Raw genomic sequence first — 26,190 nt, 5'->3', positions numbered from 1 at the left:
TTGGGTATGGTTAAATAAAGGTCTCTGGGTTGCGCAGACATTAAAAACACAACAAAGTGTTACTAAGTGACAAAGTGAGAAACAGTTCAAGGGGTATACATTCTTTGACAAGAAAACAAGTTTGTATCTTGAAATGCAAATGCTAAAATGTTTTTGTATTTCATGAAAAGTTAATAACAAAGAATCACAACACAGGACGCAAAGGGTCAGAATAATCAGAACTAGTTTATGATTTCAAAGTGCTGAACAGAAAATCCAGTGAACAAAAGAGAGGAAAAAATATATATATATATCGAACAGGAAACTCAAACCAAAGACGTACATTGAAAAACAGCAAGTTGTTTTCTTTTTCATTTCTCTTCTTTTTAAGAAAAAAGAAAATGCACAAGTTGTACCACAATATTTGAAAAAGCTAAAAACACTTCAAAATATTAGTTTTTATTTATATATATATGTATATATATATATATTTATATTATATTTATATATCTGTAATTTGCTTCGTTCCTTTTAAAACTGCTCCTGTGAGGGTGTGAGTGGGCGGTGGAGGCCTGGGGAGATCCCCGCGCAGCAAACGCAGCCGGAGCCGTTTTTGTGAAATGCGATGGCAGCTCTCGGCATCTTGCACCACGATCCTGACCTCTCTCAGGCTCAGGGACTCCTGCGCAGCATCCACGACAGAAATGTAAAGGAAAACCAAAAAAGAGAGCATAAACGTGGAATGTTTAACCCACCCCTCCACAAAACTCCTCTCTCCTCCCTCCCTCCCGGATCTGTCGAACGCCCCGCGGCCCGAGCGGCCAGGGCGTGTGTCTGCACTCGTAGCCCTTCCTTCTCTGTAAGTGCTTTACAAGCCAATCTGTGACCATGTGCGCTCCTCCACATGTTCAACCCCAACCTGTGATTTTAAAAATGAGATAATAATAGAAAAGAAGAAAACAAAACAAAACAAAAAAACGACACAGAAGAGCGAGTTCAAGTCTGGGTGTCTCAGTCATGGATCGTTTAGTGCACAGTTTGTCCTTTGCTGCGTAAAAAGCCACACGCAGAAAAAAAGTCTTTGTATTAAAATAATTTAGAGTTTGAAATTAGACCTTCCCTCCACCGTGTCTTCCTTTTTGTGGTGAAATTGCACTTTGTAATTAAGAGCCTGCCTCGTTAGCCACTTCCACGTGGTTATGAAATATTTGTACGTGTTTCTGCCCTTCATGTCTGACCTCTGACATTTCTCTACACTTCAGTATGAAAACACCCCCCTTCCTCTTATCAGCAGGAGCAAACTTGAATCTCACAGGGGCACGAACAGCTCAGCAAACTTTCTGCCCCACAGAGACTTGACCTTTTCTGAAAAGAAGTAGTCCTTGGACAGAATGAGCGAGGCCAAAGCACAGATCAAAACAGTACTCATAAACCCTTCTCTCTCTTTTTGTTTTTGCAAAAGTGAGCTGCCACCCAGATGGAGAAAGGACAGGAACAAGTCATTCTGCTGTGCAACTCAGCTTCATCATCCTCCCCCACAAGACAAAGAGTGGAGGATCAAATAAAAGGTTGCAAAGCGTCTTTGAGTTATTGTCTATTTTTCTTTCTTTCTTTCTTTTTTTTTTTTTACAGATGAAAAGCGTTTTTGTTGGTTGTCCGTTTGGTTCCCCCTTCCCCCCACTAAGCAAGAGGCTTTCCATTTGCTCTCTCAGCTCTGCATCGGCCAGAACGGAGAGTCTCCCTTTCTCTCTCTCTCTCTCTCTCTCTCTCTCCCCCTTTGGGGAATCGGGGGATTAAAAGGCCTGAACAGGACGTTGACGTGGGTTTCTTTCACCGCGCTCAGCCCGAGTCCTCAGTAGGGCAGGGTGTCCAGGAATCTGTCGATTGACGGCGGCGGCGGTACGAGGTCCTCCAGCTTCAGGTAGAAGATCCGCTGCAGGCCCTGGGTCCTCTGCGAGCGGAGCTCTGCCCTCAGGCCCAGCACACGGCTCAGAGGAGGGACGGCCTTGGTGGAGGAGGAGGACGCCCCGCAGCCCAGGTGGTCCCTGAGACAGCAGATGACTTTATTCTGCAGCTCCTCCACTCGCTTCGAGTCCTTCAGACCCGGGACTTGATCTGCAGTAAGAAAACAGAAAACATTAGAGCTGCAATTTACACTGCAGAAGCAAACTTTTTTTTTTTTGCATGCAACTTGCATATATTTTATTTGGATTTTCATGAAGATACGTTGTTGTGATACGTTGGTTTTCTAAGGTTTTTTGGAAATAATAATCTACACACTAATAAAAACATGATACAGAGATACAGAAAACATGATACAGAGAAAGTTTTATCTCATTTGGAAACTTTGAAGCAGTTTTGTACTGCAGATTTGTTTCGGTCAGGTCATTACCAACTTTCACAGAAAAGATAAACCGCAGAAAGTATCCATTCCCTTGAGCGTCGCTGTTTTTTTTTTACCCGGGTGGAACCACAACGAGCCTCTACATCCAGCCTTTAACACCTACAGACTTGTCTGTGACTCTCTCCATTTCCCATCAAGTATCTTCTGCAGAAAAGTAAGTATTCCCGCATTATGATGCTGCCACTGCCGTGCTTCAATGTGGAGGCAGTTTGCTCACTGTTGGTTTCCCCTTGCTTTTAATGTATCCCATGTATGTCAAAATGTTCAGTTCAGTCTAATTTTCCACATGTTTGCTGTGTCCTCATGTGACACACTTTTCAGATTTTTATTCGTAGAAGGATGTTGAAAAGCATTTATGTCGTTTTTCCTCTTCATAATTTTGAACTGCTCTGTGATAGTCCACCACAAGCGGCCATTTCTGTTCCTAAAGTCACTTTTGTTTCTGTAAAAGAGTTAAAATGGCACAAAGAAACCGTGTTTTAAATGACAAAAATCAAGCCAGCGGAAAACAAAACCCACACATCTATGTATACATCAGAGCTCATTCAGGTAAAACAGCATTAGCCTCATCTTGTTTTATATTGAATTGCACCTCATTAGCCCGTATGGCTCATGTTCTTAACAGCCTTACGTTGTCTCATTCACTGCAGATCAATATGTCGTCTAACCCAATAAGCCTCCTCCACATTGTGTAGACAAACACACACACACATGGTGACATGGCATAGAAATATAGCACAAACATGGAAATAAACACATGCTGCGCATTTACCGCTCATAAATACTTTAAATGAACGCATGCAGATGCTCAAATAGGCCCCGCAGTTTGGAGAATTTAAGTCACAACAGTGCTCAACAATTAGCTGATTATTTGGCCTTGTGAGCAGCCAAATTCAATTAGGAATACACACAAACACACACACACACAGGCCGCAGACTGCTGCCCATAGCAACTCCAGTGGCACTCGTATCAGACTTAATGTGACACTAACTCATTCTGCTGAGAACAGGGTGTCCACCCCCCCCCCCACACACACACACACACACAAGATAGTGTATGCTGCGGGGAGGCTGGTTCTGAGACCAGTCTCACTTTGAGGTATCCATTATTGGAAGTGTATTTATTGTTTGTTTATGTGACCCTTTTGTTTGCAGTGTTTGCGGCTGCAGAGTTACTCCAGCCCTCCTTCCACTGCGCCTTTCAGACCTCTTGCACTCCTTTTTTCTTTCTTTATTTTGCTTCTCTGCTTTTCTCCTTGCTCTCTTTCCCCCATTCCTTGTTTCTCTCTGCGCGGCACTTCCTGGGGAGAAATCAATGTGGGCCCTTTCTGCACAGGCCACTCCGAAGCGGTCGATCGGCCGGTGGCCCTGGTGGCTCTGCCGCGGCTGCGCGCTGTGTGCTTTGCCGAGGTGGCGGAGTGCCACTGCGAGAGCCGCGGACGCCGTTCCAGAGCCGTGCCCCATGGTGGGCTGGTCGATGGAGAACAGAGTTAAGTGCTCCCCCAGAGAGAGAGAGAAGGAGTGAGGGAGGACAGGGTTTTAAGGTGGAGGTGGAGGGGGGCAGGGTGAGGGGGAGTTTTACCCGCTGCACATTAATGTCTCTCTGCAAAATTGAGCTTTAAAGAATAAAAATTCAACATATAATTTCGCTGCATCCTTTGAAGCTACATTTCTAATGCATTCTACAGACTGTTGCATCTTCCTGAGGTCCGTCCGTGGATAAAGTGTCGATTTTTCAGCCGTGGACACTGATTAAAGGGGCCAGGTGTGTGGCAGGTGCAGCAGGTGCTTCTGGGTATCGGGTTCTTGTTTCAGGCAGAGATGTGTGACAAGACGCGCTGACATGTGTGTCTCTGAGCGTTTGTATGACGTCAGCAGATGTAAAAAAAAAAACCAAAACACCCACAACTAAAGCTTCTTACAAATTGAAGAAATAATATATATATATATATATATATATATATATATATATATATATATATATATATATATATATATATATATATATATATATATATATATATATATGAAAAGAAAGCATTTAACCAGCACATTTTAACTGAAAAGCACAAATCTGTTAGCACAATGAATGTACAATTAAAAGGTATAATAAACTGGATTTATATGTGTAAAATAATTAATTAAAGAACTATGTGACTACATTTCCACATAAAGGTTTATTTTTTGGAAATCTATCAACATCCCACTTCTTAACTTGCTAATATTACTTTGGTAAAGTTCTCCATATCAATCAGATTTTGCCCACAGTCTTCTTCAGCTGAACCCACAGGTTTTCCATCAAGTCTATTTTAAAAAGTCTGTTTAGTTTTTTACTTGGATGTCTGCTTGATGTAGAAAAGTTTTATTCCTATTCATTATTCATCTTCATTTTAATTTCATCCACCAAGAGAAAAAGTACAGTTCTGAAGAAAAGTAGTCCCAGAGTATGATGTTGCCACCACCATGCATAAAATTGGGAATGAGGTTTTTTTTCTTTTCTTGAACACAAGCCCAGGTGTTTTCTTAAAGAGAAAAAAAAACTTTCCTCTCTCTAGCTCCTACTTTTTACTCCAGACATATGGCAAATATAGATGTTTTATCACACCTTTTATTATAGATTTACATCCAGGTGACTTTATCTTGTAGGATTTGTTCAAGACATAAACCACATTTAAGGTGAGAAACTATTAAAAAACGATTTCTAAATGTCTTACTTGTTACATCACTAAATGTAAACTTCGAGATCCTGAGCGATTGACAGGAAGTTGTGTTTATCAGGTAACCGTTAATGTATTTCTTCCTGCAGATGATTCGGGGGTTTTGGTTACCTGTGAGCAGAACGAGGGCAGACAGGCAAGCGAAGGCAGATGCATCGAGGTTGAGGGTCTGAAGGTGGGTAGAGAAATCCCGGATGGAGTCCAGCCACTCTCCAAACCCACGAAGGCACTGGAACCTGTGCAGCACCAAGCCGTTGCAGAACACCAGCTTGTCCTCCGACAGCATAGACCTGAGAGACAGAAAAAAAAAAGAATGACATTTTTCATAAAAATGCTGCATTTTCCCCTCATGCATTCAGACATATGGAGAAGGAAACGATTACACCAGCAAGCCAGAAACAAGACACACATCAAACAGAGGCATGAGGCTGATTAAGCTTGTGTGTTTTTAAAATTACTGCATTTAAAACCACTCTTGCATTTCCTTGTGGCAGGGTGGGGTGAAGGGTTAGGGCAGAGGCCTGCTCTGTGTGTGTGTGTGTGTGTGTGCAGATAGGTAAACTGTTACAGCTTTAATGCTCCCAGGCTGTGGAGTGCAGTGGAAACACAAAGCTTTAATGAGGAAATGAAAAGGCCTCTCGGATGCATTTAACCATCACTTACTCACGGCACACAACATCCCGCTTTTATTTTTTTTTTTAACTATCCAGCAGAGCAGGGAAAGGGGGGGAGCAAACAATGAATGACGCATAGGACAGATGGGAGGTCGGAGGAGAAAAAAAAAGAGCGAGAGGAAAACAAATAATTGTGCAGATAGAAAGAAAAAAAATGAGGATTAGGGAAAAGACCTGGAAGCCACTAATTACAGTCTATACAAACATTGGTTTAAAAGTTATGAGACTAAGAAGCAGCAACATTTGTGTCTAATTATCCTAACTACAGATTAAAAGATTTACCCCCTCAAAGTTTTAGCCCAATGCACATAATCCAGACTTTTAAACATGCATTAAAAAAAACTTTTTCTCACTATGCAAGCTTTGCAAAGCATAGATGTATGGATTCAAGAAACAGCATGTGAAAAACAATTCACCGTTTTACCAAACATTGCTTATTTATGTTAGCATGGCACTTTTACCCTTTTCCCTACACTCACTGTGATAATATTCTTTATTATGTTTTATTTTTTAAAAACAGCGTGCATTTTCTACAGAAAGTTGCAAGTCACCGAGCAACAAATAAATACAGGTATCAAGAGATGCGACGCGAGGAGCTTTGAGCTTTCAGCTTGTTTTTGACTTCATCCCTTCACACAGTCTAGTCTAGATGAAAGTTCTCAACAGGAAACTTCAATTAGAAACCTTGAGAGGAACCTTTGAAAAGCGTTTCATAGCTTTCATTCCTCCAGCTGGTTTCTAAAATACAGAGTGCTCAGAGAGATTAACACCTGTGTTTGGATCATATTTAAGCATCGGCCAGTCATCGGGTTAAGCTGATGTTTTATAAAAGTTACCGCCTTTAAAATTGCATGTTAAAAGTAATCCTGGAGAAGCGTAGTTTCACTTTGTTCTCACTGCAATGAGCACAAAGTGACCCACTACTCCCCCTTTCCAAATTGTTGCTGCACAATGCTGGTCAGCAATGTTAGCAACTACACCTTACCTTACTTACAAGAAACACAAATTTAGCTAACAAACAGACAAAATAACCACCGCTTGTTAAAATCTTGTTGTGTTATTCAAATTTTACTAAATCGCAACTGGCATTGCAATACCATTATGTGCAACATCACAGTTGCAAAAGGACAGTTGCAAAAGGAGATCAGCTAGTTTAGATCTCGGAGATCTAAACTAGCTGTTAAAGATCAGGGATAATCAATGTTGTAATTGCAACACCTGCTGCTCTAAGTCCCTGCAGCCCATAAAAGATAAAATATCCTGCACAATAAGACTTCTAAAACTAAACTGGGTAGCTAATTATTCTATATTTTTGCTCTTTTTTCCAAAAACTCCCAAAACATTTTAAAACCAGACAAGCAAGTGACAAATGGAAACAAGCTAAGAATAATAATAATTAAAAAAAGAAGTCTGTTTTTATTTCTGATCTGATTATTAAGTCGATGCCCCTCAGCTAAAAGCTCAGCTTCATTTCATAACACCGCTTGGCCTCCGTCTGGTAGTAGCACATGATCAGCACTACACCGACGGGCTGGCAGTCAAGCAGCCGGGCAGATGCACACTGACACTCACGCCTACACATGCACACCCACACATGCACGCACGCAGCTGGAAGTCTGCCACACATTCCTCTCCCCCCTGACTACGCTGTCACCATGGTTATCAGCCAATAACCACAGAAACTGTTTGGTGACGGAGGGGATCACAGTGATGTGGATCCCAGAAGAGCGAAGCAAATTTGCTCTGTGCACGCTGAACACACACACGCCCCCACACACACACCCCCACACACACATATCCACTCAGGGTTTAGACACACGCTTGTGAGTAGAGAGCTGCAGTGCAGGAAAGCGTTTTGGTTCAGCACGGGGTCAAGCAGAGCTGAAGCAATGGGATCTCAGTGTAGCACGGAAAGTAAGACAGGGCCAGATTTGTGTGCGGTTTCCTCTATGTTGTGGGAGTTAGGCCGATAGGAACATGAGAAGCGCATGCATGGGTGTGAGTGCGTGCGTGTGTGTGTCCGCCCTTTGACGTGACTCAGAGTCACCCCTCCTGTTGGGACTGTGATGCCACCACCCATCCTCTTCCCACCGTGCACCTGGACCTCCACTGGGAGGAGAGAAACTTCGACATCGTCAGCGAGTCTGAGTAAGCGCTTCTGTGTTGCCTGACTGTGTTGGTCCTCTGCCCTAGACGACAGCTCAGACAAAAGGACGAGCTTGTAGCGCCATCTCCCCTCCTCCTCCTCCCGCCCATAAATTTAACCAGCAGCATGCCTTGCAGGAGCGGACCGGTAACCCAGGATAACTCTGAGGCCGAGTCGGGCCGGGCCAGCAGTAAAGGCATTGCGTATAGCTGTGTAGTGCTTCTGTGCATACTCTGACTTGCAAAGGTATTCACATGCCCGGCACCTATTTCCCACATTTTTTTCACATTACAATCACACATTTCTGTGTATGTTTTATTGATGTCACATGATAGGATAACACTGGATTTGGGTGCACTTGTATTGTTCCCTCCTGTCGCAAAGTAGAACCAACTTTCACCGCAAGTACAGCTTCAAATTGTTTCGGAACTAGAAACAAAAAATTTTTTGCATTTTTTTCTTCAAACTGGATGTAAAGCATCTGTGATCATTCCAAAACCTGCCACATAATCTGACTTGGATTGAGGTCTGGGCTTTGACTGGGCCATTCTAACAGATGAATATTGTTTGATCTAAGCCACATGTGGCCCTCCTGGCTCTAGAGGGCCACATAAAAACAACCTTCAAGATAAGAGCTGTGTGCTTGACTTTTATTCTATTGATCAAATCAAATCTGTTTTTATTTATATACTTCAAAATTAACTCAATGTGAAAAGACACTTGTACAAGAAGTACTCATCAATTGCAGAGGCGGTTATTTATTCATATACTAACAGATTAATGGAAAGTTTTATCAGCGTTTTCTGACACAAAAAGTACTTTGAGGGCATTTATGACCTTAATTTGACCCAAAATGAAAATTAATTTGACAGCCCTGATCTATCGTAACTCTGGCTGTATGTTTAAGATAGTTTTTTAGTTGGAAGGTGAATCTAGAAAAGCATCCCTCCATCATGATGCTGTCATCGCAGTTTTTAAAGTTGGAATGTCTTTGGAGGGATTTGCAGTGTTAGACTTCCTCCACACTCAATGTTCTGTTTATGGGTCATTTTTGGCTTCTTCTGACCAAATCACTTTCTTCCCCACACTACAAAAGCACAAAATCTTACCAAGTATTTGTTTCTAGTTTCCAGTTAAACTATCTTAGTACATTTGGATGAAGAGAAAATTTACTTAAAAGTGGTTTTTCAGTGAAAAATAGGAGATTGTTTTAAGTAAATAATTCCTTAATATTGATGGAAAAGTACTAAAAGTGAAATACGGTGGGACTAGCACTTTTTCATCAATATTAAGGAATTATTCACCTGAAACTAGCTCCTGTGTCTTGCTGAAAAATGACTTGTAAGTTAGTTTTGTCTTATTTCGAGTGTAGTGATTTATTTGCACAAGAAACAAGACAAAAATACTAGTTTGCTATTTTATTTTAAACTCCAGAGGGGACATCATGTGCCTTTTTTTTTAACAAGATCCTTTCTTTATTGCCATTCTTCAACAAAAGCCAGATTTTTTAATTTCTCCCCCTTTAATTATCTTGTCAACAGCTGTGGATCTGTACAGATCCTCTGGTTACCTCTGCTAATGTGCCGCTTTGTGTTGATCTACAGCACAAAAACTCATTGAAGTTTTTGTGTTATAATGATACCAATGGTGATAAAAACTTCCAGCGGTTTGAGCGGTTTTACAAGACACTGTGTGATCCAGCTCTTTCCTTTCAGTCAGCTGATCTCAACACGCATTTCCTCCCATAGCAACCCTCTCCAGCCGCTCAGCTGACCAGCGTTTCGATGGAATCAATGCTGTCAGTTCATAGCTTTTACACAGTTTTAGCCTGCAGAACACACACACACACACTCACACACACACAGGATTCTCTGTGCGTCAGATATCAGACGAGCGGAGAGGAACTCTGTGGGCGAACTCTGTCATAGCTAAAGTCTCCATTCATAATTCGCTTCATATGGTGACTACTCAGCTGCACTCCTCCTACTCTGGAGATACACCAACACAGCGGCGCACCGGCTTTACAAGAACATTTACACACTATAATCCATTATGCTCATAAAATGATGTAAGATTTAAAAAATAAAAACACATACATCTGTCTTACCTGTATGCAAGTCGCAGGACAAACAGCTCCAAAAAGGCTGAGTCTATGAGCAGGTTCTGATCGTCACGCTGGAGCTCGGTGAAGCCCGGCAGCCGCTCGGCCCAGCACCTGGTGGTCTCCATCGAGATGGTGAGCAGCCTGTAGAAGAGCTGGATGTGCTCCGCGTCTGAAGTGGAGGATGGAGGGTCGGCGGCGCTGAACTGTTTGGATGCAAAGAGAGGAAAGAAGTTGTAAAACAAGACCCAGCGCAAATCAGACTGAGCTTTTCTGACCGATGGGGACAGCTGGGAGGGGGCACCTGGCTGTAGTCAAGGTCTCGTGGTGTGCAGTGGGAGTAAGCCCTGAGCAGAGCAGAGAGCAGGCTGAGCGGGGGCGACGGCGGGGACGCCTCTGTCTGCAGGGGGCTCTTTGGTTTGGAAGGCAGCCGTCCTCTGCGGCCCTTCAAGCTGTCAGTACGGACCACTGTGAAGCAGAGAAAGACGAGGGGCAAATTAGATTTTTTTTTCTTCCTCCAACTTAGTGACCCGAACTCCTCAGGAGCTGTCCAGCGTTCCCACCTTTCCCACGCAGCAGGCCAGCAGGTGGCAGTGGAGCTGCTCTGCTGGCACATGCATTAGTGTGGCAGGGGAATATGAGCACTCTGGGTGTATTTGCATTGATGTGCTGTGTGTATGTGGGTGGGGGTATTACAGGACGTGTGAGACAGGTGAGAAACCTCAGGGGAATCAGGACAGTATGAGTGTCACGCCGATTTTTCACATGAGAAAAACACAGCGCAAAGAAAAACAGAAAGGCTGTGTGATTCTGATGGCCAGCCTTAACGCTGTTGTGGTTTATTTTGTATGGTTGGATTTTGTCCACAGCATGAATGTGTGTGGTTTCGGTCATTACCGGCCTCCTGAACACCAGCAGGAGGGAAAAATCACAAAAATCGTTACAACGTTGGACATGTTTCACATTTTGTGACAATTTAAACACAAACTTTAATATATTTTCTTGGCACTTTATGTGACACAAAAAGTGCTTTGTCACTTAATTGAGTGACAAAGCAACTCAATTAATTTGCATCTTTTGTGAAGGCCTCGAAGGTTTAGTGAACTAACAGAATTACATCCTCAGCTCAGGATGGAGAATCTGTCGCCACGACAACTATCAGTGGGCCAGTTAAATCTGGACACATAGAAGAAAACCATGAGAAATACAGTTTACTTGATGCTATTTGTCAAAGATGTAGAAGAATGCACTCCTGGAAAGAAATGTACTTTTTGGGCAACATGCAAAACACAACATCTCCATCCTCGTTGTGAACCATGAAGCAGAATGACCTCTTTACCCTAGCAGGGATACTTTTCTTGCACAGGGTAAGGGAAGCTGATTAAATCAAAGCCTATTCTTGTGAGAATGGCCTAGACAAAGTCCAGATCTAAATCCAATTGAGAATCTGGGGAAAGGCTAAAAATGTATGCTCACAGATGCTTTCTGTCCACTATCCCGAAAAAACTAGCAGCCGCTGCTACAAAGCACTGACTCAGAAGGGGTAAATACAAATGCATGCCACACTTTTCAGATTTTAAATAGGCATAAATCTCAAAACCATGCATCCATTTGTTTCCATTTTACAATCATGCACCACTTTGTTGGACTACCGCATACAATCCCATTAAAACCTACTGACAACTGGGGAAAAGAAAGCTGTGAATACTTTAGAAATCAGGATAATGTTTTATGTAAGCAGTTTCTTTCATGTGGGATGCTCCTTACCTTCTTTCACCATGCCCACGCTTAGGCACTTCTGAAAGCGGCAGTACTGGCAGCGGTTGCGTCTCCTTTTGTCCACAGGACAGTTCTTGCTGGCCAGACACACATACTTGGCGTTTTTCTGCACGGTGCGCTGGAATGACAATAAAAAAAAAACCCAAGACATGCCGATGATCAGCCTCCAAACACAATCAGCACCTAATATTTGATTTGTTTAATTCAATTTTTCCTCCCCTATCGAAGAGCAGGAAGCAGAAGCTCGCAGGTCAGATTTTAATTACGCGCTGAAAGGCGACGGTGACATCAGTATAATTAGATAAAATTAATTTTCCAACAAGCCTCGCCTGCAGCAGGGACAATTTTATTACAGCCGGGGCTGACAATGGGGGCCGGAGCGCGTGGCGTAAGGATCCAGGTCCCGCGAGAGGAGGTTGGGAGGGTACGCGCGGGGGGAGTCTGCGTGATCAGATTGTCCGTGAAGGCTCCCGGGTCAGCTCGTGGCACCTTTTCCGAGCCACACGCACAGCTTCGCGCTTCTCTCAGTGGGCCCCGTGGGTGCTGTTTTCTCCTCTGCTGCGTGGCCCGCGCTGCTATTGCTGACCTTATTAAAATGAAAACCAAAACAGCCACATGGGAGGACCGAAAGAACCCGGAGTTTTCATGAATCAAAGGCAATTTATAATATCTGAGAAGACATCAAACATGCGCCAGTTTCTAATATCAGGAACAAGTGGTAGTTTCTGATATTAGGTATGTGGCTCCCCGCCCAGGGCGCTTTCATTTTACAGAGCGGCAGTTTTCTAAGGCTTATTTCATGTCCAGTGTGAGAATGTTTTCACAGTTTGGTAATAGTTATGGAGACTATGCAGTAATATGGGTAGGCTGATGTCACACCCTCTTACCAGAGGTGCAAGTAATAGCAAAGTAGTTAATAGTAGCTGGAAGGTTGGACATTCAGTCCTTTTTTTATTATTAGCTCAAACAAAGGATGGTGGAGGAGGACTGAGAAAGCCACGTTTACTGACTGTTTTTCCATTTAGATTTTTACAGAGCAGAGTGACAATTTGAAGCACTTTTGTTTAAAGTGCTCAGTAATTATTTGTTGGTGCAAACAAGCCACAAAGCAACATGAGATTGTTAACTTTCAGTAAAACCTTCAGGGGGGGATCTTTACAGAAGTCTTTGACACATGGGATTAAAACTCATTAAACCCCTTTTGAGTTTTTTCCCCCTTTCTTTTTTATATGGCCTAAGGTGCAGATATGATAACGCAAAGAGGCTCCATTGAGATAAAAAAGGGCAGGATCAGACCAGCCCCGATCATCAGCATGCCTGCCTATGAAGAACAGCCCACATTTCTACCGAGAGCTTAACTCTTTTCTTCATTTTGATGTTAAACGCACACATGTGTTTAGTACAGGCATCAAGCAATTACCAAAGACACTCAAAACATCCCCTGTGGTAATTCCTGACTTCACATGATCGCAGAGGCGCTTGTTAAGTGCAAATGCTTTTATTTGCAGACTGTTTACATTTTACACGTTGTCAAGCTGTGCCTCTAGAACAAGCCGTAAATTAAACAAACGGAACACACGGAAAGTGCCGCAGCCTCCTATTCTTCTTTTAAACGCCTCTAGAATGTATCAAAACAAATAAATCCAATTAGGAGACCCTTGCGCCACACATGCCCGCGTCCCCAGAGAGACCAATCACACACCAATTACACTGTGGGCTGCGCGCGGCTGCGGAGCCGACGCATCAAAGGAGGCGCCAGGGCCGGATGAGAGCGGTCGCCATGGCACCACGGCGGATTACGCTCTCTGCGCCTCAATGGCCGCTGACCCGTGCGCGCCGGGGATAAGGTAGTTGTGGCTATTAACGGAGTTTATAGGGAAATCAGCATCCGCTTAGTCAGAATAGGAAGAGCGGCCGGGGCGACGCAGGCAGCCTCTGCATGTCAACGTGGGTTCACACCTTTAACAGGTCTACCGCGGGGTCAGCGAGAAACAGTGGCCCCACAGAAACGAGTTTGCAGGTGGTATGCATAAGAGTGTCATGCATATTTTTATTGCATAAATATTTATTGTTTTGGTACGCTTGCCTTGGTACATACGTTTTGAGTTGCTTTGTTTCTGTCAATAATAATAATGAAAAAGTACCGAATGTTCAACCTTCCAGCTGCTATTAACTACTTTCCTGTTATTTCACCTCTGCTAAGATGGTGTGACATCAGCGTATTTTGATTCATATCTGTCACTCACTGAAACCTCCTGAACACTAAGGAGAAAGGCTGTGGGATGCACTCATAGTATATCCTGCTGCCACTGCTCTCTACCAGGAAATCACATTACTGAGATTCAGTGCTGCTAGACTTAAGATATGTGCGGATTTGGTTTGTTTCCCTGCAGTGGATTGAGAGCAACAGGTTTAAAGAGGTGCGTAAAGGCTGAGTTAGGTCTGGCTGTTTGACAATAAAGTCTGCTATGTTTGACTGCAAAGTTTAATTTATAAGACTGCTACTTTGAAGAAAATCTTGAGTTTTCAATGATCAATTAAAAGCTCAATGAATTAACGTATTGTAACACAGGTCTGGTCTGTTTTAATCCTGTGACATGCGTTGCAGATCAGCATATATAAGGCTGCATTCCCCCCCCCCCCCCCCCCCCCTTGTTTCTTATACTCCATGCTTTAGTGATTTAAACTGCAGGTTAATGCCCACCAGGCCAGCAGGGGGCCCTCAAGAGCCCCTACCCTATAAATTGCAGAATTTCTTTTGTTGTTGTTTGTTTTCAACTTTAACAAGAATGAACAAACTTTTAAATTTCCTCTATAGTTTTCAACAGAGCAGGAAAAACACGACTTAGTTAAATTATTTAACATTTAAATTCCTGGGACAAGTTCACAACCAGTGACTGGCTTAACAGCAGCGTTAGGTGGGAGGTAATTTATGCTGCTGCTTTAGTTTCATATTGTATGTCGTTTGAGTCACAATTTATGCACACTGCAGGTGTCAGACAATAAGTCTCTACAAGTACCTGAAAAAAGATGTAAATCCAAGCCCAACTAATTAAACCTGCCTGCCAGTACAGACTTTAAGTGTTCTGCATTAAAGTACTATACAAATAAAGAAGAAAGTCCTAATTTTAGAGAACTTCTCCAATTTAACCAATGTTCAGCTTCTATCTTTAGATTTCTTAAATAAATACTCTCTATGGTGAGTGACAAACTGTCAACGTAGGAAAGAACTAGTTAGCTCACTAGTTACCTTTCAATGCAGAGTGTGCATGAATACAAAGAGGGTGAATCTGTGGGGGCTCTTATCTGGACTCACAAATCAAATTCTGCTCAGAGCCTCATTCAAGCTAGGGTCGGCCCTGACTCTGTTTTCCATTTATGTGACCTAGAGAATGATGCCATGTATACTGTAGGTTAAATTCAATCTGCCATGTTTAACTCAAATTCCAACAAAGTTCTAGTGAATTCACTCTCTGAACCTTTGTAGCCCCAAAACGTCTCTGGGAACTAAACACGCTTCAAGCTGAAAAGGGTTCAGGTGAAAAATCAACCTCTCAAATGAGCACAATTGCCAAAAAAAAGCACACTGTGGGTGTTGTGGGGCCCTGATGGAGCAAGCAGAGGCAGATTCTTGACATGTAACATATTTCGTTTAAATTAAAGCCCTGTAGGGACTTTTCCCCCCCCTCTCAACTTAAATTCTTATCAATGTCTTTGTGGATGAACAAACAATGTTGATCTAAACTTACAAAACAGCAGCCTATTCCTGTGCATGTTGTCTAACTTGTATTTCCCATTTATGCATTTAAAAACACACTTTTCGCATCTGTTTGTCACATTCTGCCACATAACTAGGTATGACTAACTTGCTTTCCAAAAGATGGAACATAAAATTTCTGTGCAGCAAGATCAGCTGATGAGCTGTGCAACACCCTTGTGCATAAAAACACATTTTTAATGCTCTGCTCCTTGCAACAAAATGCATTATAAAAACAGGTGAGATGGAGTCAATTTTTTAAAATACAAGCTGAATAGATTCACTTCATTACTGAAAAAAACCACACACACACACACGCACCCACACACAGTGAATGGCACACATTATTCAGCCAAAAATAATAGAATGAGGGACAGAAAAAGTTGTTTAACATCTGAAATTAATTCATGAGGAAATGTGCTTCGAATTGCATTAATAAACTAGCAATAATTTACAGCTAGCCTGTTCTGTGGATTAATGTGTCATAACTACTCAGAGATAATTAAATATAATCAGGGAAGTATTTCAGGGGACAATAAAACCATCACGATAATGGAGGTAATGTGCATAAAAATATGTAAAAAAGAACCCATGTATTTTGTGCCATATATATATACAGTATATATATATATTGTATATGAAAACCTCCTGTTTTTCTTGCATATGAAGAAAAACTAGTGGTTTTCCTTATTAGTGCTACAACCTAGAGTCAAAGTGAACAAAGGAATTTTTACATATATGTTTCCCTTTACATGTGGCTGCATGCATGTGTCGCTTGTGCATGTTTGCATCTGCATGTGTGTGTGTAGAGGAAGCACAGCAAGAGTAGACAGACTCTGTGGCTGTTGAGTTCTGTAACAAGCACACACACACACACACACACACACACACACACACACACACACACACACACACACACACACACACACACACACGCACGCACACACACCGACACTGACACACACCCTGCAGCCTGCTGCCGTCAGACACTGTTTTCATTAATTACTAAATAAAAACAAATTGTCAACCTAATTGAAAAGAAGGATAATTCATTTCCACCTACCAGAGGCATTATTCAATTACCTCTGCACCCTCTGTCTTGCTGCCACTTCATTTTTGCTCCTGCAGAAAGCCCTAACAAAGTGTGCTGGGATTTTTTTTTAATGTAGAGATATATAAATTAAAATTACAAATAGTGCAAGAGAATTACCCTACCTGATTTTAATGTCTTTCTACTTGGAGTTCTTGTGCCACTCACTTATTTAAAGAAAACCCACCTTGCAGCTGCTAGAAAAATTTAAAGGTCTGTTGCATTTTTATGACTTGCACGTTGGACTTGAAACCGTATCTTGCATTAGCACGTGTGCGCTGATATGTGATGTGTGGCAGCCAGAATGAAAAGCGCACGACTGAATCATTTGCGGAGCCCAAATTTCAACCTGACTCATGTTGGACTTGGTATTGTGTCAGTGAAATGTGGTCAATTTCACTGATACAATACTGACAAGCAGAAAGGAAACTTTGATTTTAAGGGGGAGACCTTTTTCTACGGCATACTCGCTGGGCTGTGTTACAGACAGAGAATAAGTGCTGTTATCATCCTGTGTTCTCAAATAAGACAAGCCACCACACACTCCTGGGTAAATGCAGACACTTTGCCCACTTGGTTGCTGGGAGAGATGACCCCCTGTGGGTGTGCTGAGCTTTCACTATGACTGTGAGGATGATTTAGAGAGCGGAGAGGAAGGTGTAAGAGTGGGAGCAAGGCAAGAGCAAGAAAATAGTTTCAAGAGAAACACGTCAGTTTGATGTAAGTTTGGAGGAGGTGACTGTGCGCGTTTGGTGGGATGGGGTCAAAGACGTTGGCAACAGGAGAGGATAATGAGAAAGAGAACAATTCAAAACACAGAAAAGCTAAGTTGATTACAGATTTTCTGTCGTGTTATCCCTACATTTAAAGTGATATTTTTGATATATGCTGCCTCCTCCCCTCCTGTTGTTACACACCGCCTGTCAGCTGGCTGCAAGACAGCAGCTGCACATTTGCTTTTCTTAAAAAAATCCTGAAAAACGTCAACAAATTCATTTCTTTGAAAAAATATCCAGTTTATAAAAACAATTAGTGCAATAACAATTGAGGCAACTCCACCAATGGCTTTTAGGAAGGTAAATCAGCGGATTTAGTTAGTTTTGTGTAAAATGTGTAAAAAGAACGATAAAAGAAACAAAGCAAGGTCAAATAAGTTCATACTTCTACCTCCTTTTCACACAGTTATCTAAATACATTGTAATGTGAATGTGTTTGAAATAAATAACTAAACTAACTAACTTGTTGCTGCATGGTGCCAGTCATGCAGATATATATATTTATTTACCATCAGCCCATGTAGAATCTTAATTTTATAGTTGAAACTCAGGTTTTTATATTAGTATATTAGTATTTAATTCCATCTGAGAGTCTTTAATGGATTTTTAATGTATCTTTATCATAGCTTTTAATTTGGGCTTATTGTTTTGTTATTTATCTATTTTATCACAACAGTGACTCACTTTGGCTGTTTTAAAATGTTCTTTATAAATAAACCAAGCAGTGATGCAGTCTCGCATCCATGACATATTGTCCCACACTGTTGACTTACAGGCTTTAAAAAAACTTTAGAGAGTTTTTACCTTGAAGAAGCCCTTGCAGCCCTCGCAGGTGCGTACGCCGTAGTGCTGGCATGCTGCGTTGTCCCCACACACCGCGCAGGTCCCCTCTCCCTGTGGGCCCCGAGGGGGCGGCGAGGGAAGGCTGTCCCCTAGCAGGGGGCCACACGGTCCCAGAGCCAGAGAGCGGAATGCGAGGCTGCTGCCCCCGGCCCCGCGGTGCAGCTGGTACATGGGCTGCTCCAGGTGCTGGCCGTGCGGGTGGGACACTGACGAAGAAGATGAGGACGAAGAGGATGAGGTGCGAACTAGCCCCCCTCCGAGGCTCTCGTAGCCGCCAACGCTGCCGCCGCTGTGAGGCGGGGAGTGCTGGTAAAAGTGCGAAAAGCGAGGGGACTTGAGGGGTCCGGACTCGAGACCCGAGCCCATGGAGTGAGGGTGAGACTGGGGGCCCAAGGAGTGTTCATCCCACATGAAGGAGGTCCCAGGCTGCTGTGTCATGGATGGGGTGGTGGGGGTGGATGGAGGGGACTGCTTAAAGTACATGGTGGTGGAGGTCATGGCCTCCATGGGCGGGGCAGTTGGGTAACTCTCCTCCTCCTTCTTAATGGTAGGCCTGTGGGGGGGCATCTGGTAGAGGCAGGAGGACTTGGGCTCGTAGCTGCCCTCCACAAAGACGTTGAAGCTCGGGAGGGAGGTGGTGGCAGCAGCAGAGATCTCACCCCCACCCAGGTCCAGCTTGGTGTAGTCCGGGGTCATAAGGTCAGAGCTGTAGCTGTCACCCTGGTAGCCGAAGGACTGGCCGGAGTAAGCGGAGCCTGGAGGGGCCGGCCCGTACTGAGCCTGCACACAGGGCATGTCTGCGGGGGGGGCAAAGGGCATACAGACGGGTCAGAGCTACATTACACAACTCAGTCACGGCATTTTTATTCAAAAAGCATATTATTGTGTTAGTGGAGTACAGTAGAAGCCTATAGCAACAATTGTTAAATAGATATGCAACATACGGGTGGGATTTTGAGACAGATGCTACAATAAATCTAGAGGAAAAAGCAGAATCTATTAGAGGCTCGTGCACATCAGCCTACCAGTCAAACAGTGACTAAAAACTTCTGCATAGCTCTATTGGAACAGGCAGTTTTTAACTGGATGCACCTTTTCCCTCCCTTATTTCTGTCACGCAGTGCCATTCACTTCATGTCATGCTTTTACACTCCTTGCACTTGTGTTGAACAATTACTCAGCAGGAATATGTGAAGCCCCAACAGGCGAACCTTCAAACCTAAGTGATTTGGGCCACGCGGTTAGTCAGGTAAGGAAGGGGGAAGAAGCAGCAAGATTCAGATCCAGTTATTTGTGTTTGTGCTGTGTGTGTGTGTGTGTGTGTGTGGGTTGGGTGAGCGCACTCTGGTTAGTCAGATGGTAAAGCAGATGAGATAACATTAAATAATAATGGAACCCTACGCTGGTGTTGGAGACTTCCCACATACACATTCACACACATAGATACTCTGATAAACACAGACAAAAACATACTCAGATATTTCCCCTAACTGAGGCAGACGCCAGCCGGCGGGTCTTGAGTTATCCTCTGATTTAATTCAGCTGCTGTCACAAAAACAGACCACCTTTTAAACCTGGGCTGGTCATCACATGTATCTACAGGGCGCTGTGTGATTCTGTTCATATTGATATCTATTGATATTAGAATTACTGCCATCGCTATCTACAATAACTCTTCGAAGAATCTGAATTGAAACATTTAATTTACCTTTGAGATCAATAAAGGATTTTTGAATTGAATTAAATTGAATAGCACGCATGTTGCACTGTTCAGTTTGGGAAACGTACAAACTCTGAAATGAAAAAGTGTGTTGAAACTTATAGGTCAGAGTCGGTTTTCATGTTACATTTTTCTATATAAGAAAATAGCCAATAAAACAACTTGCTAAAAAAAAAAAAAGAAAGATGTTAGGTCTGATTCGAATAATTTTTCACATTCAATCCAAATCAGTGTGATAGCTGGCCTAAAATGTTTGTTAATCCCTGATGGTGGTTTTCACCAATTGATTTCAGTTTATTTCACAACAAAAGTTATTTCGAGGCACATCCAAAAAAGAAAGTAATTTCAATTAAATCACATAATCCAGTTGATTCTCGGTATCAAGCAGTGCATCAAGTTCAGCTCGTTATTTAAATAAATAGTCTTTGTACTCTGAAGTCAAATTTTCCACGTTTCTAGTTGGAAGTAGAGAAAGAACTTAAAATCCCTCTAATTTACCCAACTGGGAAACATCAGAGCTCACAGACGAGTAGCATGTCTCTCATGGCTGCAGAGAGTATAAAATGGAAAGTATACACCTTGTATCTCATTCAACCAGTGGCACAAGGAGTGCTGAGAAACATTCCTGTGAACATGTTCCTGTTGTTTTTGAACAGATCTAGAGAAAAACACTAGTTGTTGACTGATATTGCTAATGCTAGTTGACACCACAACAGTTTCTGCTGATTTTCTGATTTGGAGCTTTGGTGTGAAACTCCTGCTGGCAAAGTTGGAGGTTGTAAGGGAACCCATCCAATATGGCTGCCACACTTATGAAATGTAGTCTATTGTTTTTTTAAATTAACTCTTATGATTGTTCAGACGTTGTTAAACCAGTGGCACACATTAGCAGGCTACTGTAAAGCATCTACAGTATTTGTAAACTTGTTTCTTTAGTTGCTGTTGTCTTGTACCGCTAATACCAGTTTTTGCTGGCACAGAAACTGTTTGCAAACCTGACGTGACGTCATTCTCAAATCTTAAAACAAATGGAAGGCGACACTAGGACGCGCTCGGCTCGGGAGTGACGTCATTTCCAGGTCCCACAGCGCAGCATTGCTTTCAGTCCTGGAATGTGGAGTCTGTTCTTGTGGGTCTAATAAAGGCGCCGCCATCAAATCAATGTCAATTATTTAACTCCACTGCTCACACACTGAATAATTCAGAATAATTTGACAAATCGCATTGTCTTGTATCCATAAATAATGTAAAAATTAAGAAGTTAATTTTCTTTCCTTTTTATTTCCACTGAACGCGCTGCAAGGATGCCTATGGAATTGATTCTCACTAACTCCTCTGTTGTGCGAAAGGAAAAAATGAGACAGCCAACCCCGATCGACCCCCTTTAAAAAAAAAAAAAAAAAAAAAAAAAAATCAAAAGACGTGGTTTTCAGTGTTCATTTTCCGTCTTGTCAGTAATGAATGCCAGCTCAGCCGGAGGCTTGTTGCGTTTGCTCCTTTGTCAACACATCGGCTGCTCCCAATTGACGCCCAGCATGCACGCACTCTGCCGCAATCACCACGGTTCCCTGCGCGTCACACTTTACCCAGTTAGGCACGGGACATGCAAGTCTGAGGGCGCTAACCAAACCTCCTTTTCCAGTCTATCCAAGCGGCATCCTTACTTCGACTCGGTCTGAGGAATTAAAGCCAATTAACTTTATTTGCAGCAAAACTGAAAGTCCGGTAACTTCATTAAAAACACTGTTTCTTCTCATCAGGTGGCCACAGACTTCGCCAGAAAGTACAAGGCACTCTGAAAGCAGCCGGCGTGTTTAAATTTGCGGTCGTAAATGCTCATAAAAACTGCTGACGGCAGACAGAGTGACACATTGATTTAGAAGCTGTGGCGCAATTAAAATATACCTGAAGGGCTACCACGAGTTCTGCCTTTAAGACAGATCTAAGGGATTAATTAAGAATAATCTCTAAATGTATTTATTTACTTAGCATTTTATATTAAAAATAAGAATTCGAATATTTAGCAAGATTTTACATTTCTTTTCAAAACATTTTTATCTTAAGTTATTTAGGTATCTACACACAAAGCGCTAAGGCAAGCCTATAAACCAATATAACAGGTTTATATATATATATATATTCAGGATATGAGTCAAGCTCTATGCCTACGTGTCCCTGACGTCATCATTTTTTCTTCTACGCTACGAGTGACCATCTCTACAACCCACGTGGAAAAACACGCATGGAGCAATCAGGGCGTCATGGGGCCTTTCAGTGCAAAACCTAAATAGTTTTATTTCTTTCTACTGCATCAGAGGAAGAGGACGAGAGGAGAGTGCGGCGGTAACGTTTGAGGCTGTGTTGTGTCAGTAGGTCAAACCCCAGATAAGTATTAGTGAGAGTGCAAGTGTGTGTAAAAGACTCCCAGCACCTGCCATGTCCTGACACACCTTGCAGCAGCTCATTAGGCTGTCAGGAGAGTTTAAGTTTAAAGGTTTTTCGAGTTGACTTTGCCTCAGGTGAGCTCAAGAAGAAGTGAGAAATATTAAAGATGGAACATTTTCACGTTGGTCCCTGTCAGATTACTAGCTAATGCTTTTGAAGAGCAATTATTATTATTATTATTATTATTATTATTATTATTATTATTATTATTATTATTATTATTATTATTATTATTATTATTATTATTATTTCTTTTTAAATAAAAGCATGCACAAATTTTTTTTTTCTCCACCATTGATGTTCAGGATGTCAACAAGTATCTCATTGTGCTAATAACATGCGCCCTCATCCTGAGGAGAACCTGTAGAACCGCTTCTGTCAAGTCTCAACCCTCACCAACACACACCCAGCTTCACAGATTTAGATCCTCCTCCAGACACGTAAGATTTTTTCATAGGTGAAAGTTTGGTTTTCTGTCGACTTCAGCACCAGCATTAAATCTCCCTACACTTCATAAAATACAACCGTGTGTGTGTGCGTGTGTGTGTGTGCGTGTGCATATGCAAGCAGAAGGACAGACAACCCAAGCAGAGTCAGACAAAAGGGGGTGCAGAGTACAGTGAGGCAAAGGGAAACAGTCTCTAACCTCGAGATGTGCATTTCAACTGGACAAACTGCAGCTGTTCCAATAACTGAGCGCGCCTGTTCATTGTCAGAATGCCATAGATCTAACAAATAAAAACATGAAGTTGCACACATCAATTAGAAAACATTTTTTTTTCTTAATACTGTCAAATAAATAAAACAAAAATCAAATTCAGAGGCCTCTTTACACACATGAAGAATAAAGTTATAGATATGTTGTGAAAATACACAAAAGCAGATAGATGCATTTACATGACAAGCCTTCAGTTTGAGGGGCTCATTGTAAAGCACTGAAACGAAAGTGTGTGAGGTTCTCAAAAGAATACTGAAACACCCCACCCAGCACCAATCTCTTATCTTAATGACTGAAATGTCACTGACACCAACACTCCTACGCACACACGTACTCACAAATCATACAACTCTTAATTCTTTATTTGATCGGGAAAAAACCTGGAGGATTTACTCACGTCGTGTTTGATTAAATTCAGATTTAAATTATGATGTAGCTTCTGAAATATGAAATTCACTGTCTGCCATCAAACACACCGCAAAAAAGGGCGCAGGGAGAGCTGTCACTGCAGAAAGCATCAACTGAAAGAGAGAGAAAGAAAGAAAGAAAGAAAGAAAGAAAGAAAGAAAGAAAGAAAGAAAGAAAGAAAGAAAGAAAGAAAGAAAGAAAGAAAGACGAGTCCAAGTATACCTGGTGAAAGAGCTTCGCGCTGAATGGTGCTGGGTGTCCGGGGTTTAGGGGTGTCGTGGCTGCGGCCGGGGCAAGGCTCCTGGAGCGGGGAGGACTCGGCGGACGTGGCACAGGAGGGATCCGATCGCCGTTGCTCCGAGCTCGGCTGGGCGCGCTCTTCCGAACCTGTGCCTGCAGGGTCACATGTGTGGGTTAGAAGAGGGGAACTGAAAGAAAAGGTGGGTGATGACTCCCCTGTGCAAGCAGCGATCAACAAAATCCAAACACACACATACACACCCCGACACAAAAACAAGGAACGAGGTCTGATATTATTATTGCCACAATTTTTTTTGTAAACTTGCAAAACTCTGTTTAGCAAATTCCAAGAGTAGAAAAACCTAATTAACTCTCTTAAAATGTAAACTAGAAAAATCTGCATATCAAAAACAATTTTAAAAAATCACCTCAGTTAATCGTTGAATACGAAATTATTTATGAAAAATCAATTCCAACAGATAAAGTGCAACAAATCACCTAAAAAGACGCGTTGAGACATAATAGAGCATGAAAGGAGATGTAGGTAATAAAACAATAAATTACAACCTGAATCCATGCAAATCTCCTTGGATATCATGGCAGACAAATATTCACATCCCATTATCAAACACTGATTGATTTTAAGACTAAAATCTATGCTGCAAAGTAAATATTAAGAACCACAACTAAGGTCTATCGGCTCATTTCAGAAGTTGCACTTACGTGGGCGACAGGTTTCATTCTAACGCAAAAAAATGAGCCCTCAAGAGTTATAAGATAACCAGAATGTGCGCACCAAAAAATTAATTCAACAAGAATAAGTTGTAAAAGAAATATCTACACACCTATAAAGGTGAATATTTTTAAAAACAGCGCGTCCGGGCCATCAGTTCTCCTGCCTCTGATCTCGGCCGTACCACTCCGCCCAAGGTTCATCCAGAGCGGCAGACTTAATAAACTGGAAGTGCTGGGAGAGTCGGACCTGAAACCTTTCAACCAGCGGGGCTCCTGTGTGCTGTGCGCCTCCAGCTCCCTGTCAACTGCAAGAGGACGCCCAGATGCCGGCGGATTTCAAGACCCAGAGCGCCCCCTTTCTGTCAAACATTGTCTTATATGTTTCTCTCTCTCTCTCCTCCCTCTCTTTGCAAGCAGAGAAAATCAGAGATACGGTTTAAGTTGTAAGACCACTTACTGTCGTCCAGCAGGTTTATTTGCGCAAGTCACAACAATCATGACCATCATTTGGGTATTAGTGTCAACAATACTAATAATCTCCGCGACAACCGTTCTTTTTTTTTATTAGCACTTTCTGCCAAACTAATCCCAGTTTTTAGAAAAAAACACATTACAACTTTGCAACTATTTTGTGCTTCTGTTGGTCAGGATGTTCTTTTTATAGTCTAGAAACATAAAGCATCGTATCAAATTATACGGAAACAAACAAAAATAGTTGTATAACATTTATTTGATTAGAGCTGATTTGGAACAATTAAGTCATTATTCAATTAGGCGTATAGCCATTTGAGTGGGCTTTTGGGGGGAAAAAGGAGGAAAACATTCATGTTTGATAAGAGCATAGCAGGAAAAAGATGCTGCTGTTCTTGCATAACTTCTTGAGGTAAAAATGGAAACATGCGTAATTGCGCTCTTATCTATGGTTTTTAAATGTTTATTAGCACATTTTCCACCTCGAAACTAAGACAGGGTCTGTTTCTCAAACTAGTCTCCACTCGCTTGTGCCTCGTCCTCAAAAGAACACCGTGAAGGAGGGGATCTGGCCCCAATAACGCGCTCACCCGCCAGTAACCAAGAGAACGACACAAGAGCCGCAAAACACGCGCCCCGGAGCGCCGGTATAGGCCCCGGTAGCCCCTCACACCAATAACCCCGGACAGACAGGGGGCAAGAGAAGGCTTCCAGCAAACAGAGGGAATATAAAGGCGAAAGAGAGAGAGAAGAGAAATATATGAGTACTGTAAATCAGCCCTGAGAGGGGAGGCTGTCAGAAGTGGCTGCCTCTGTGCGTAAAGTGTGCTCAAGCTTGGTGAGTTCTCCCCAGAAATGGCCCAAAGCGCAAAAGATATAGATTACAACGTGCTGCCAACACATGTCTTCAAGGGAAATTACTTAAGGTGCAAGAAATGTAGAAATGCCCGTGGCTGTGTTTTTTCTTCTTCTTCTTTCTCTTACACCATATGGAATAATGTGACTGACCACTACTTTAATCATTTGACCTAATTAGAAAGTCTTAATGTTTTTTTCCGTGTACATAGATAAAATGGACGGTTTAAGTTAATGGAAAAACTAATACGGTCCTAGTATTTTCCATAAGAAACCAGCAAACAATCGCATCCAGTCACACTATTGCCAGATTAATTAAAAAAAAAACACCA

At 42.3% G+C, this 26,190-nt stretch overlaps 1 protein-coding gene across 2 annotated transcripts; it reads right to left on the bottom strand.

Annotated features, from left to right (window-relative positions):
- Positions 1-414: 414 nt before the first annotated feature.
- nr4a3 (nuclear receptor subfamily 4 group A member 3) lies at positions 415-24,832 on the bottom strand. Of its 2 annotated transcripts, none has more exons than XM_023331140.1 (8): positions 24,643-24,832; positions 23,780-23,950; positions 18,228-19,063; positions 11,789-11,918; positions 10,326-10,489; positions 10,028-10,227; positions 5,212-5,390; positions 415-2,094 (listed from the first exon to the last, which is right to left on the bottom strand). In XM_023331140.1, exons 1-8 carry the CDS (start codon positions 24,731-24,733, stop codon positions 1,832-1,834), a joined length of 2,034 nt encoding a protein of 677 aa, XP_023186908.1. In that variant the 5' UTR covers positions 24,734-24,832; the 3' UTR covers positions 415-1,831. The 2 variants fall into 2 exon arrangements, with proteins under 2 accessions (XP_023186908.1, XP_023186909.1); XM_023331141.1 differs by lacking the exon at positions 24,643-24,832 and adding an exon at positions 23,078-23,159 and having other exon boundaries at positions 23,780-23,863.
- Between the last annotated feature and the right edge of the window lie 1,358 nt (positions 24,833-26,190).

The sequence above is a fragment of the Xiphophorus maculatus genome, chromosome 3, assembly GCF_002775205.1.
Source record: "Xiphophorus maculatus strain JP 163 A chromosome 3, X_maculatus-5.0-male, whole genome shotgun sequence".
Taxonomy (NCBI): Eukaryota; Metazoa; Chordata; class Actinopteri; order Cyprinodontiformes; family Poeciliidae; genus Xiphophorus; species Xiphophorus maculatus.
The sequence above is the reverse complement of the archived record's forward strand: the minus strand, read 5'-3'. Positions and strand labels throughout refer to the sequence as shown.

Excerpts from the sequence above, each read along its gene's own strand:
- nr4a3 (XM_023331140.1), bottom strand. The coding sequence starts at position 24,733 with ATGAACCTTGGGCGGAGTGGTACGGCCGAGATCAGAGGCAGGAGAACT. Across the intron at positions 23,951-24,642 it reads AAAAATATTCACCTTTATAG|GCACAGGTTCGGAAGAGCGC; the intron begins GTGTGTAGATAT and ends GTGACCCTGCAG. Across the intron at positions 19,064-23,779 it reads GCGCGAAGCTCTTTCACCAG|ACATGCCCTGTGTGCAGGCT; the intron begins GTATACTTGGAC and ends CCCCCCCCGCAG.